At 46.8% G+C, this 15359-nt stretch overlaps 1 protein-coding gene across 1 annotated transcript in view; it reads right to left on the bottom strand.

Annotated features, from left to right (window-relative positions):
- Nucleotides 1-15359, bottom strand: part of AQP9 (aquaporin 9) — an 85644-nt gene that overhangs the window by 34619 nt on the left and 35666 nt on the right. Inside the window, exon 5 of the mRNA XM_068275516.1 lies at nucleotides 3903-4120. Coding sequence (XP_068131617.1) covers nucleotides 3903-4120 — 218 coding nt within the window. The remainder of the gene's footprint in view (nucleotides 1-3902; nucleotides 4121-15359) is intronic.

Below are 15359 nucleotides of genomic sequence, written 5' to 3'. Positions count from 1 at the left end.
CACACTATTGTCCATTTACAGAGATATTTCTCCCACCCAGCATGGGTATGTGTAAAAAATTCACCCCAAAACACATTGTACTACTTCTCCCGAGTACGGTGATACCACATGTGTGGCACTTTTTTGCACCCTAACTGCGCTAAAGGGCCCAAAGTCCAATGAGCAACTTTAGGCTTTCACAGGTCATTTTCCGCAAAATGACCTGTGAAAGCCTAAAGGTGCTCATTGGACTTTGGGCCCTTTAGCGCAGTTAGGGTGCAAAAAAGTGCCACACATGTGGTATCACCGTACTCGGGAGAAGTAGTACAATGTGTTTTGGGGTGAATTTTTACACATACCCATGCTGGGTGGGAGAAATATCTCTGTAAATGGACAATTGTGTGTAAAAAAATCAAAAGATTGTCATTTACAGAGGTATTTCTCCCACCCAGCATAGGTATGTGTAAAAATACACCCCAAAACACATTGTACTACTTCTCCCGAGTACGGCGATACCACATGTGTGGCACTTTTTTGCACCCTAACTGCGCTAAAGGGCCCAAAGTCCAATGAGCACCTTTAGGCTTTCACAGGTCATTTTGCGGAATTTGATTTCCAGACTACTCCTCACGGTTTAGGGCCCCTAAAATGCCAGGGCAGTATAGGAACCCCACAAATGACCCCATTTTAGAAAGAAGACACCCCAAGGTATTCCGTTAGTAGCATAGCGAGTTCATAGAAGATTTTATTTTTTGTCAAAAGTTAGTGGAAAATGACACTTTGTGAAAAAAAACAATAAAAATCAATTTTCCGCTAACTTTTGACAAAAAATAAAATCTTCTATGAACTCGCTATGCTACTAACGGAATACCTTGGGGTGTCTTCTTTCTAAAATGGGGTCATTTGTGGGGTTCCTATACTGCCCTGGCATTTTAGGGGCCCTAAACCGTGAGGAGTAGTCTGGAAATCAAATTCCGCAAAATGACCTGTGAAAGCCTAAAGGTGCTCATTGGACTTTGGGCCCTTTAGCGCAGTTAGGGTGCAAAAAAGTGCCACACATGTGGTATCGCCGTACTCGGGAGAAGTAGTACAATGTGTTTTGGGGTGTATTTTTACACATACCCATGCTGGGTGGGAGAAATAACTCTGTAAATGGACAATTGTGTGTAAAAAAAATTAAAAAATTGTCATTTACAGAGCTATTTCTCCCACCCAGCATGGGTATGTGTAAAAATACACCCCAAAACACATTATACTACTTCTCCTGAGTACGGCAATACCACATGTGTGGCACTTTTTTGCAGCCTAACTGCGCTAAGGGGTCCAAAGTCCAATGAGCACCTTTAGGCTTTACAGGGGTGCTTACAATTTAGCACCCCCCAAAATGTCAGGACAGTAAACACACCCCACAAATGACCCCATTTTGGAAAGTAGACCCTTCAAGGTATTCAGAGAGGGGCATGGTGAGTCCGTGGCAGATTTCATTTTTTTTTGTCGCAAGTTAGAAGAAATGGAAACTTTTTTTTTTTTTTTTTCTCACAAAGTGTCATTTTCCGCTTACTTGTGACAAAAAATAATATCTTCTATGAACTCACTATGCCTCTCAGTGAATACTTTGGGATGTCTTCTTTCCAAAATGGGTTCATTTGGGGGGTATTTATGCTATCCTGGAATTCTAGCTCCTCATGAAACATGACAGGGGGTCAGAAAAGTCATACATGCTTGAAAATGGGAAAATTCACTTTTTGCACCATAGTTTGTAAACGCTATAACTTTTACCCAAACCAATAAATATACGCTGAATGGGTTTTTTTTTTATCCAAAACATGTTTGTCCACATTTTTCGCGCTGCATGTATACAGAAATTTTACTTTATTTGAAAACTGTCAGCACAGAAAGTTAAAAAAATCATTTTTTTGCCAAAATTCATGTCTTTTTTGCTGAATATAATAAAAAGTAAAAATCGCAGGAGCAATCAAATAGCACCAAAAGAAAGCTTTATTAGTGACAAGAAAAGGAGCCAAAATTCATTTAGGTGGTAGGTTGTATGAGCGAGCAATAAACCGTGAAAGCTGCAGTGGTCTGAATGGAAAAAAAGTGGCCGGTCCTTAAGGGGTAGAAAGCCCTAGGTCCTCAAGTGGTTAATCACTGCAAGCTAGGTGTATTATATGTGTGCATTTCTCATTGGCTTATAAGCAGCCTGCAGGCTTTATAAAGCAGCAGAGAACTGTTTGGGAGTGAGTTTCTCCAATTGTGTGTTTGGTAAGTTTTAGAGCAGTAGGAGACAGGCCTTGGGGGTGGCAGCTCCAAGGTTTTGGCTGCGCTCACATGTGGTGTTGGGTGCGGGTTCTGGGGCCCCGGGCAGTGAGAGTTCTCGGGGCCCCAGGCTGGCTCATGCACCATTGTTTTTAATTTTATTGTAGTATCCCATGCAGTTTAGTTAGGAGGGGGGCAGATGAGAGGGAATATCCTGCACGCTAGTGCCCCCTGCTGGTCATATAGCCATTGTCTATATGCAACTGAAGCCCTCTCCAACTGACTGGCTGACTTGCTCAGCTTCTGCTTGATTAATCACTGCAAGCTTGGTGTATTATATGTGTGCATTTCTCATTGGCTTATAAGCAGCCTGCAGGCTTTATAAAGCAGCAGAGAACTGTTTGGGAGTGAGTTTCTCCAATTGTGTGTTTGGTAAGTTTTAGAGCAGTAGGAGACAGGCCTTGGGGGTGGCAGCTCCAAGGTTTTGGCTGCGCTCACATGTGGTGTTGGGTGCTGGTTCTGGGGCCCCGGGCAGTGAGAGTTCTCAGGGCCCCAGGCTGGCTCATGCACCATTGTTTTTAAGACTATTTAACACAGAACACAGAATCTATCTGATGTGTGCTACACGCTAGGAACAGATTTCCAATAGATTTCAGTATGAAATCTATTGAAAATCCATCAAAATGCAGCATTGCACTATTTGACCAAATGCAACGCTATGGGCCATCAATCAGCCGCCAGCAGCCGATTGACCTAGATTTTCCATCCAGACCGATCAAGTAAATAAAAAAAAATCAAAATCAAATTTGGCCAGAAATCAATCAATCGATCGGTCAATCGACCATGCTGCCTGTTGCATCAATATCTAGATGATTCGATTCGAGTGGTTGAAATGGCCATATATTGATGGCAGAAATTGATGAGAGTATGGGTACCTTAACTAATTTGTTCATGTTTTTCCTATCTCAAGGGCAAGAAGTTAGCCATATAAATGGAACTTTTTGGGTTTTTGGTAAGAAAGATACTTAACCCTATTCATTAATTTAATACTGAAACCATATATCTTTAACCTCCCTGGCGGTTAATTTTTTTTTCCAAATTGAAAAAATCCTTTTTTTTTTAAATTTTTATTTTGTTTCATGTAAAGCTACCAGAGTGGTAGCTACATGAAACACCACTAGAGGGCGCATGTGGCCCTCTAGTCCGATCGTCGCCGGCATCTATAGCAAACAGGGGAGCGCGTATATAACGCGTTCCCCTGTTTGGCTTCTCCTGTCGCCATGGCGACGATCGGGATGACGTCAGGCACACCCGATTCAGCCCATAGCGCTGCCCGGAACTCATTGATCCGGGCAGCGCAGGGCTCTGGCGGGGGCCCTCTTCAGCCGCTGCGTGCGGCCGATCGCCGCGGAGCGGCGGCGATCAAGCTGTGCACGCGGCTAGCAAAGTGCTGGCTGCGCGCACAGCACTTTACAGCATATAAATCGCTGCACCAGGGGCTGAGATCTCCCCCTGCACGGCATAGCCCAAGCTCAGCTCGGGCTTACCGCCAGGGAGGTTAATATGTTGATTTTATGAGAGATCTGAAATAAAGTGACATTAATGTTACATGGTGCCAAAGACAAGCATGAAAAATAGAAGTGATTTCTCTGACTGGGATCACATACGTGAAAACCTCATAGCCCCATCCAGCCACTGCAGTGAAGATACGCGGTCCTAGGTCTCTAGCTGGGTTCATAGCACATCCACTGTTCATCCCCATAGACAGTCCTAAGAGCAGAATTAGGAGGCCAACTGCAATCGGTTCTAGTCCTTTAGGAGCAGCCATGTTTTTCTTGTCAAATATGGCAAACACCATAATAAGCAGCAGTGCTGTTGACATTACCTTTAAAAAAAACATATAATCTCTGAGTTAGTTTGTATGATAGATGAGAAAACAACTTGTACATGATACATTTAAAAGAGCTTTACATTTTTGGTATTAAAAATGAATCTCTATCAATATAGATCAATTCCTACAGTGTCCTGGGCTATGACAAGTTAATGATATGGTTCAGACACATCCTGAAACACACTAATGCCCTGCTTTTTGGAAATAAAGAAGGCCCTAAAAACTCACCTTTTCACTGTGCCCCCCCCCCCCTCACTGGAGCTCTAAACCCGTAGCTGAGCTCTGGTCCCTACCTTTTGTGTCCCTACCTCTCCTTCTAGATCGGGGATGTCAAACCGGTCCTTCGAGGGCCGAGGGCCGAGGTCCTCACACATTTTTGACACAGCTCAAATTAATCAATGGGTCTAAATCAGGAAAGGTGTGGTCCAACACATTCCTCTCTCAGTCCATCCTAAACACTGGCATGGATCTTGCCCTCCAGGCCTGAAGTTTGACACCTGTGCTCTAGATTGTGAGCATTCGGCCAGGGTCCTCCTCCAGTGGCGTAGCTAAGGAGCTGTGGGCACCAATGCAAGTTTTACATTGGGAACCCCAAGCGCTCTATACATAGCAATTGAGACGGTGCTCCAAAACCTGCCAATGGCAACTACAGTGTCAGAGGTGCAAGAAGGGGATGGGAAGCAGTTTATTAATGATTACTACTATTCAAAGTATCTATAAAAGTGATTATTATGAGCAAAGGACCAATAGATAGCTAATACGGTGGTGGAGGGAGGGCCTCTTGGGGCCCCTCTGGCCCAAGGGCCCAATGCGGTTGCCTTTCCTCCTCCTTATGTCTCCAACCTGATCGCGCACATCTATTACCGTACACCCATCCTATAGATCTGAGTGAACCTAACTTGCCTAATCTTCATGCTCTCATCCAGTGACTGACTAAACATTACCTGGTACTCATACTGTGCTGCGTGATCTGGTTTGCATGTATTCCTGTATTGTCTTATTGCTGTATGTTACCCTTAAATATTGTCTGTAACCTTAACTAATGTCCAGTGCTGCGTAATATGTTGGCGCTTTTTGAATACAATATATGTATACTGTGTATATATGTATATAATTAAAAGAGACTTGAAATGAAAGGGATATGGAGGCTGTCATATTTATTTCCTTTTAAACAATGCAAATTGCCTGGCTGCTCTGCCGATCCTCTGTCTCCAAAACTTTTAGCCATAGCCCCTGAACAAGCATGCACATCATATGTTTGTCTTAACTTTGATTGGATTTGTTGCATGCTTGTTCAGGTAGGTGATTTCAGACACTACTCATGAATAAAAGATCAGCATGATGCAAACCAAGAAATATGGCCGCCTCCATATTTCTCCATTTTTTAAAAGGTCAGATCCAGTGACATGACAGAAAGAGATGATTGTATGATACCAGTGTGGTCAATAAGGGTAGTGAATAGTGGGAGCAGTGGTATTCGAGCTCCGAATAGCTGCAGCTATTCGAATGGGCTATTCGCGTAAACGCGAATAGCCCATTCACTATTCGAGCTATTCGAGCAAACGGCGCTATTCGAGCTCGGTACCGAGCTCGAATAGCGTCATAGCCCAGATTGATGTCCTTAGAGCCAATCAGAGGGCTCCCAGGCCCTCTGACGGCAGCCAATCACAGAGGGGGACCCTGGCCAGCCCCTACCCTATAAATAGCGGCCGCCATGTTACGTTTCTCCGTCCTTGCCTGAGACTTGCATAGAGAGAGAGTTGCTCCTTTGTGCTTTGGCTTAGCAAGAGCTTTATTGTGGTCATTTACCTAGCGTTTTTGCTCACATACACCTCCTATACACACCTATATTGTTGTTAGTTAGTTAGACATTGTATTTTAGTTAGTAGCTTTTGTGTTACATAGAGACAGACACAGCTGCTGCAGGCTTACAGCTTTAGGCCTCAGGGCCTTGCCTGTGTGGGCAGCTGTCCTCCTGTCCTCTGTTTATTTCTCTCTATTCTATACCAGTATTTCTGCTGTCCTTTACTACTGATTGTATTAGTATTGTAGTTATATACTGTAACTGTACTAGGACACTCACTGTCACTGTTCATAGGCTACTAGCTGCTCCTGCGTGTGTGCACTCACTGTCTGTGTACACACACTACACACACTCTATTTCCAAGTTCTGATAACTGATTGATTATTGTAATTGAATATTGTAATTAGTTAGTTGTACTCACTGTTACTACTTACTGTACTAGGAGTCTCGGACACTCAGTCACTGTTCATAGGCTACTAGCTCCTGCGTGTGTGCACTCACTGTCTGTGTACACACTACACACACTCTATTTCCTTCTGATAACTGATTGATTATTGTAATTAGTTAGTTGTACTTACTGTTACTACTTACTGTACTAGGAGTCTAGGACACTCAGTCACTGTTCATAGGCTACTAGCTGCTCCTGCGTGTGTGCACTCACTGTCTGTGTACACACTACACACACTCTATTTCCTTCTGATAACTGATTGATTATTGTAATTAGTTAGTTGTACTTACTGACTGTTACTACTTACTTACTTACTGTACTAGGGACACTCACTCAGTCACTGTTCATAGGCTAGCTCCTGCGCGTGTTTGCACGTGCGTGCACTCACTGTCTGTAGTGTACACACACTAAATTTACTTGTGATTACTACTGATTATTGTAAGTTGTAACTGCTAGTTGTACTTCCTGACTGTTACTACTTACTTACTGTACTAGGGACACTCACTCAGTCACCTCACCCACCAACCCACTCCATTAAAGTACCCCACTTTTCACCCGCCCTTTTAAAAAACTTTTGTCTATACGCCCAAAACATCGAAGATGTCTGGAAGTGGCAGCCAGCGCGGTTTGGGCAAGGGGAAGGGCAGCAAGGGAATCAGGAGGAGAGGGAGCAGCATTGTGGCAAGCCGCGGGAGCGGGCGCGCCACCATGCACAGTTCCGCAGCAGCAGCAGCAGCGTCAGTGGCTAACATTCCTCCCATAGCCACTGGCCGTGGACGCCTTGGGCGCCGCCCAGCAGGAGCATCTGCAACTCACGCTGCAGAGACACAGCAGCAGCAGCGTGTAGCACCTGCTCCGATTTTCCTCCAGCCGGGTCGGAAACGTCCCATTGAGGAAAAGCATGCAGACACTGTGGTGCAACTCATGACGGAGGATGAGCAGCCCGCCATCAGCTCTGCATCTGAGGCCTCCACCCTCACCACCACCACCACCACCCCTGTTCGCAGCAGCCGCCCAGCAGGGCCTGGGGAGGAGGCCAGTTCACCGTCAGTTGGCGACCTGTCATTCAGCAGTCTTTTGACCCCAGGCATCATGAGTCAATTGTCTGCTGTTGTTGGCGATTTTGAGGAGGAGATGCTGATGGGCACTTTGGGGGATGAGGGATTGGACAGCAAGACTGTGGCGACAGTCAAGCAGCCCATCCATGCATCAGGAGAGGAGTTTGGGGGGGTCCTCATCCCAGCAGGACATGTTTCAGGAGGGGGAGGATGATGATGACCCGGTGACAGACAGAGACTGGGTGCCACCACCTCCAGGGGATGTCGTCCTCAGCAGCTCTGAGGAGGAGGAGGAGGATGCTCTTGTGGGCCTTGCAAGGAGGCGCATCATTGCAAGCATTGGCAGCAGCAGTAGGCAGGTCCCACAGCCTGCTGGTGTCTCAGGCTCAGCAGCAGCAGCATCTGCCAGTACCACCACCAGCCGCACCCAAGCCCCCCAAGCCCCCCCCCCCCAACCACCACAGGGAGACAGGCAGCAGCGCTTCCATGCCGTAGGGGGATGTTTCTGTCACCAATCTGGCGCTTTTTCACCATGCCCACAGTGTACAGCAAGTACGCCACTTGCAACCACTGTCAGCGGAAGTTGAGCAGAGGTGCAGACCCCTTAAAGTTCTGCACCAGCTCGCTCATCAACCACCTTGCTGCGAAACATTTCCACCAGCATCAGGAGTTCCAGAGGCTGAAGGCATCTGGTGCTGGCAGTGGCACCACACCCATCACTGCACAGCCTTCAGCAGCAGCAGCAACAGCAGCCACCCGCCCTCCTGCTCCTCCAGCAGCACCAGCAGGAGTGCGGAAACGCACTGCTCCTCCCCCCTCTGCAACTCCTGCCGCCGACACTGAGGCCTGTTCTGGCAGCCAGTCCTCAGTGGCCTCCTCCGCTGTGTCTGCTGATTCCCGTGCCAGCAAAAGGCCACGCCAGAGCCTTTTGAGCGAGTCCTTCCAGGGGGTGGTTAGGGCTCTGCCTCCCAGCAGCCGTCGCGTGCGGCAGCTGAACGGCTTGCTGGCACGGGCCATGTGCTCCCAACTCCTGCCGTACACGCTCGTGCAGGAGGGGAGCGACATTCGTGCGCTGCTTGCTTGCGCAGCCCCAGACTGGCAGCTCCCCAGCAGACACTTTTTCTCCCGCAAGGCCATTCCTGCACTGCACCGCTTTGTGATGGCCAATGTGGAGCGAGGGCTGGAGCACGCGGTTGGTGAAAGGGTCCACGTCACCATGGACTCCTGGAGCAGCCGCTTCGGGACAGGCCGCTACCTGTCCTTCACTGTCCACTGGGTCAGCTTGGTGGAAGGGGGTGAGGATGGGAGAGCAGCAGCGGGCACAGCAGCAGCAGCAACACAGTGGGTGGTGCCACCCCGCAGGGTCAGGGGAACTGCAGCAGGTTCCTCCGATCCTCTGCCATCCTCCGGCACACCTGGCCAAACCCCCCGCCTCAGCAGCAGCGTGAAGGCCCGCCACTGCCAAGCGCTGCTGCACTTGGTCAGCCTTGGGAAGACCAAGCTGACGGCAACCCATGTGTTGGCCAAACTCCAGGAGCAGGAGAGGATTTGGCTGACCCCCAGAGGCCTCAGAGTCGGAGAGGTGGTGGCCGACAATGGGGCCAATCTGGTTGCCGCAATAGACAGGGGAAACCTGACCCACATCCCCTGTCTTGCCCACGTGCTGAACCTGGTGGTGCAGAAGTTCTTGCGCACCTACCAGGGGATGGGCGAACTGCTGGAAACGGCAAGGAACGTTGTGCGTCACTTCCGGCGCTCGGCTGCAGCCTGTGCGAGCCTGGAAGACGTGCAAAAGGAGCTGGATCTGCCACGCCATCGGCTGATCCTTGACGTTCCGACTCGCTGGAACTCCACCCTGGCGATGTTGGAGCGTCTGGTTGAACAGAAGCGCGCTGTCAAACAGTACCTTGCCCTGGCCACTGTTTCCGCCGCTCAGAGAAGGGACAAGACCAGCAACATCCCGTCCATCGTCCCCGATGATGACTGGAGGCACATGCAGCAGGTGTGCTTAGTGCTGGCTCCCTTTCTGCAGGTCACTAACATGGTGAGCAGGGACCATGCTATGGTCTGCGAGTGGGTGCCCCTGGTTTGTCTGCTGAACAGGGCCCTCGATGCTTTGCTGGAACAGGGAGCGGCAGCCTTGGACCAGCAGGAGCGGCAAGCAGCTGCACAGTCCACCTCTGAGGGGGAGGAGGAGGAGGACTTGGTGGAGGTCCCTGACCTTGCTGCTGATGAGGGGGATCAGCACAGTGCAGCTGAGTTGGTGCGGGGGTGGAGAGAGGATGAGGCTGACGAGGCAGAGGAGGAGGATGAGGACAGCAGCACTGCCGTCGATGTGCCAGCAGACGTGGCCCGCCTCTTCCCAATGGCAGCGCACATGCTGACGTGCCTGCGCAGAGACCCCAGGGTGATCCAGATGAAGCAGAGGGAGGACATCTGGATCAGCATGATGTTGGACCCACGCCTCAAGGGGAAGTTGAGCCAGTTCCTGCCGCCTGCAGGAGGAGACCCAGCGCAACAAATAAGGAGCTTGCAGCAGGCCCTTGTTGAGCGCTTGGAGGAAGCCTTCCCCCAGCCTTCCACCCCCACTGTCCAGCAGCCAGCACAGAGGCAGCAGCAGGTGCCTGCATCCAGCAGCAAGCGCCCCACAGACCTGCTGTCTCTCAGCCACGAGCTCTACAGGACTGTAGAGGCTCCGGCAGCAGTGACTAGAGAGGAGGTGCATGCAGCAGCATCCTCCACCGGTCACAGCCAGCGCCTGACCCGCATGGTGGCTGACTACATGGGGTCCTACAGCGGGCTTGACAGCGATGCCCCTGTTGATCCCATGGAGTATTGGGTCAAGCGCCTGGAGATCTGGAGCGAGCTGGCGCAGTACGCCCTGGAAGTGCTGTCCTGCCCCCCTTCCAGCGTGCTGTCCGAGCGCTGCTTCAGTGCAGCTGGTGGTGTGGTCACCGAGAAACGCTCACGTCTGTCTCACAAGTCTGTGGACAGACTGACGTTTCTCAAGATGAACCAGGCGTGGGTGGAAGGCGAGTTCCTGGCCCCTGTTGTCGGCGAGAGGGGGACATGAACTGGCTAAGAACCATCGTTAATGTGCCTTACCACCCTTTACCACCTCCTGGCTCCTGCTCACTAAGCCAGCCTGGTTCACTTTGACTATTACGTCGCCTGCAGCCACACATTTTACACCTACAGTGGGCTGCTGTGTACTGCCCTTCTGCTGTCTGTCTGTGTTTCCCACTGCCAGGGTACACAGATTTACCTTCTGCTACCACTCTGCCACCAGCTATTACGTCAAACAATAGCTATATATCTGTGTAATTTGTTTTACAAACAAAACCAAAAAACCATAAAAAAAAAAAAAAAAAGGTTTAATTTTTCTGAGGTGCCCGGGTTGAAAACTGTGTTGTCCCAGTTGTGTATTGGACACGATGTGGGCTGCACGACCGCTGTCTGGGACCTCCTGTTGTGTTCATTTACGGCCTGGTATCACCGCTAGGTACCAGGGCTATTATGTCACGCTGCCTGCCTGCTGCCACACTCACACTACTCCTCCATTCCTCCTGATGATGCTGCTGTCTGTCTGTGTTTCCCAACGCCAGGGTACACAGATTTACCTTCTGCTGCCACTCTGCCACCAGCTATTACGTCAAACAATAGCTATATCTGTCTGTGTAATTAGTTGTAAAACCAAAACTACAAAACCATAAAAAAAAAAAAGGTTTAATTTTTCTGAGGTGCCCGGGTTGAAAACTGTGTTGTCCCAGTTGTGTATTGGACACAATGTGGGCTGCACGACCGCTGTCTGGGACCTCCTGCCTGCTGTGTTTATTTACAGCCCTGGTATCACCGCTAGGTACCAGGGCTATTATGTCACGCTGCCTGCCTGCTGCCACACTCACACTACTCCTCCATTCCTCCTGCTGATGCTGCTGTCTGTCTGTGTTTCCCAACGCCAGGGTACACAGATTTACCTTCTGCTGCCACTCTGCCACCAGCTATTACGTCAAACAATAGCTGCTCACATTACTCCTCCATTACTCCTGCTGCTGCTGCTGCTGTCTGTCTGTCTGTGTTTCCCAACGCCAGGGTACACAGATTTACCTTCTGCTGCCACTCTGCCACCAGCTATTACGTCAAAAAATAGCTATATCTGTGTAATTGGTTGTAAAACCAAAACTACAAAACCATAAAAAAAAAAAAAAAAGGTTTAATTTTTCTGAGGTGCCCGGGTTGAAAACTGTGTTGTCCCAGTTGTGTATTGGACACAATGTGGGCTGCACGACCGCTGTCTGGGACCTCCTGCCTGCTGTGTTTATTTACAGCCCTGGTATCACCGCTAGGTACCAGGGCTATTATGTCACGCTGCCTGCCTCATTGACTGCCTGCTGCCACACACTCATCCTCCTCCTCCTGCTGCTGAATTTACCTCCTGCTGTCTGTGTGCCACTGCCAGGGAGCACATACAATGGCGCTTCCAACATGCGTGCGCCACCAGCTATTTGTTACGCTCAAAAATAGCTGCATTTCTTTAAAAAAAAAAATTTGAAAAGAGAAATAAGTGAAGAAGAAGACAATATAGAAGAAGATGAAGAAGATGAAGAAGAAGAAGATGAAGATGATGAAGAAGAAGAAGATGAAGAAGAAGAAGATGAAGATGATGAAGAAGAAGAAGATGAAGAAGAAGATGAAGATGATGAAGAAGAAGAAGATGAAGAAGATGAAGAAGATGAAGATGAAGAAGATGAAGATGATGAAGAAGATGATGATGAAGAAGAAGATGAAGAAGATGAAGAAGATGAAGATGATGAAGAAGATGAAGAAGAAGAAGAAGATGAAGAAGTTGAAGATGAAGTAGATGTAGAAGAAGAAGAAGAAGAAGATGAAGAAGATGAAGAAGAAGATGAAGAAGATGAAGAAGAAGATGAAGAAGATGAAGAAAAAGAAGATGAAGAAGAAGAAGATGATGATGAAGAAGATGAAGAAGAAGAAGAAGAAGATGAAGAAGATGAAGATGAAGAAGATGAAGAAGATGAAGAAGAAGAAGATGAAGATGATGAAGAAGAAGAAGATGAAGAAGAAGATGAAGATGATGAAGAAGAAGAAGATGAAGAAGAAGAAGATGATGATGAAGAAGATGAAGAAGATGAAGAAGATGAAGAAGATGAAGAAGAAGAAGAAGATGAAGAAGTTGAAGATGAAGTAGATGTAGAAGAAGAAGAAGAAGAAGATGAAGAAGATGAAGAAGATGAAGAAGAAGATGAAGAAGATGAAGAAGAAGATGAAGAAGAAGATGAAGAAGATGAAGAAAAAGAAGATGAAGAAGAAGAAGATGATGATGAAGAAGATGATGATGAAGAAGATGAAGAATAAGAAGAAGAAGACAATATAAAAGAAGAAGATATAGAAGAAGATATAGAAGAAGAAGATATAGAAGAAAAAGATATAGAAGAAGAAGAAGAAGATATAGAAGATAAAGAAGAAGAAGAAGAAGTATATACAGTACTGAACAAATTTCTGGACACAACTTCTCTTTTCAACTTTTTTTTTTTAAAGGAACATCCCCACATAATCACTTGCTGTTGTTACTTGGAAAAAAAGAGGTTTCTTGCATCATTCACCCTCAAAACAAGTGTTGGAAGCTATTTAAGGCCATTTCGAATAGTCAGCTCGAATAATGAGCTCGAATACCGACTCGAATAGTGAGCTCGAATTCCGAGGTCGAATCGAATAGTAAAAATTATTCGACTCGAATATTCGACTGATCTCGAATAATTTACTATTCGAATTCGACCTAACTCGAATTTTGAAAAGGGGTATTTGAGCACCACTAAGTGGGAGAAGCTTGGAAGAACAAAGAGAAATCGAGAGCCCGATATGGTGTAGTATTGTTAAGTTGGTTGTGGTTAAAAGCAAAATATTTAGATATACTCACAAACATGGGTTACCCATAGGCAACCACTTCAAGTGCAGGTGGGGAGTATTAGAACCTGACCCCACTCAGGTTATTAAGATGTCGCTCTCTGTAGATAGGAAACGGGGTAGCACCCCTCCACCGAGGGTGGACTCAAGATTTCAGCAAGGCTTGGTGTACAGAGGCGCCAGAGTAGAATAAAAACGTTTAAAAACCGTCTAAAAGAGGGGGATGTTCAGGTGGACTTACCTCCCTCGAAAATATAAAACTCAATTGAGTCACAATATATCAATACAAAAATATTTTATTGAATTCCACTTAGTGCAACGCGTTTCGCAGGTGTGGTCCTGCTTCATCAGGCAAAAAGGAGTTTAACTCAATGGGTCTAGATGCAGAAGTGAGCGCCTCTGCATCTAGACCATCTAAAAGAGGGGGATGTTCAGGTGGACTTACCTCCCTCAACAATATAAAACTCAGTTGAGTCACAATATATCAATACAAAAATATTTTATTGAACTCCACTTAGTGCAACGCGTTTCGCAGGTGTGGTCCTGCTTCATCAGGCAAACAGGAGTATAACTCAATGGGTCTAGATGCAGAAGTGAGCGCCTCTGCATCTAGACCTCTCACTTCTGCATCTAGACCCATTGAGTTATACTCCTGTTTGTCTGATGAAGCAAGACCACACCTGCAAAACGCGTTGCACTAAGTGGAGTTCAATAAAATATTTTTGTATTGATATATTGTGACTCAATTGAGTTTTATATTTTTGAGGGAGGTAAGTCCACCTGAACATCCCCCTCTTTTAGACGGTTTTTAAACGTTTTTATTCTACTTTGGCGCCTCTGTACACCAAGCCTTGCTGAATAGTGGGATAAAGTTGACATTGCAGACAGACAAGGAAGTCATATGCAAATAAAAAAACCCTAATGGCTAATAATGAAATGAAAGTCAATGAGAATGCAATGGTATGCATTTTTCATGCGTTTTCCATGCGTTTTTATATGAGTTTTTTTCCAAACACAATTTCTGTTAATGTTGTATTTCCGCTTCCTGCTGTCTTCCTAGTGATTTAAAAAGGCATGAAAAAAGCATGTGAACTGCAAACACATTAAAACGCTTGCAAAACGCATGAAAAAAGCAGTAAAAACACACAAAAAATGCACACAACATTAACATAAAACATGACATAAAATGCAGCCTTTCACGTTATGTTATGCCTAATGGAAAAAAAGCTGGTGGCAGATCATGCTAAAGTCTATACTTAATATCCTTAAGCCAGGGTGGCATCATGACATGAATAGAGAGTTCCTCATTGTTCTTGGGCACAAGAACTGCACCCAAGCAATCATTGTGATTTTCCTTCCTGACGCGAATCACTGTTTTTTCATGTTAGAGAGATCGGGAAAGGTCTGTATTGGAGTTTGGGGTGGTAAGCTTCATGTTAGGCTTTAGATAAGTGCTAGAGTCAGGGTAGAGTTATTAGCTAATAGCTAGGACTTCAAGGGATAATATTAACTTGGTTAAGGTGAGTGGGCCATATGTTAGATTCAGACATAGTGCCATGTGCCCTAGGCTTAGGTGAAAGAGAGATAGGCATTTCGGAAGAAAAGTTTTAAAGTTCAGGTGCACAGAGCAGAGTTGGGGAATACCAGGCACTGAGGCAGGTTGGGCTTATGGTAACTAGTGGCGATGGACAGGGCCGGTTCTAGACTTTTTGCTGCCTGAAGCAAACTTGTGAGGATGCACCCGAACCAACCCCCCATGAGCAACCGACAATTTGCTCTTCTTCATTTAAAGTGGAATATAACCCAGCATTTCTTCTTTGCTCTAAAAAAATATTTACAGCATATTATACACAACCAGCATTTTTTTTTTACTAGACCAGCATTCAAAGGGTTACACACAGGGCTAGAAAGTTCAGTGCAGAGAAATCTAGATGCATCCAAAGTGTAGATTATGTTATCTTGTGTTTACTTAATTGTATCAATTGGCAGTGGAGAAGC

The sequence above is a fragment of the Hyperolius riggenbachi genome, chromosome 3, assembly GCF_040937935.1.
Source record: "Hyperolius riggenbachi isolate aHypRig1 chromosome 3, aHypRig1.pri, whole genome shotgun sequence".
Lineage (NCBI taxonomy): Eukaryota > Metazoa > Chordata > Amphibia > Anura > Hyperoliidae > Hyperolius > Hyperolius riggenbachi.
The sequence above is the reverse complement of the archived record's forward strand: the minus strand, read 5'-3'. Positions and strand labels throughout refer to the sequence as shown.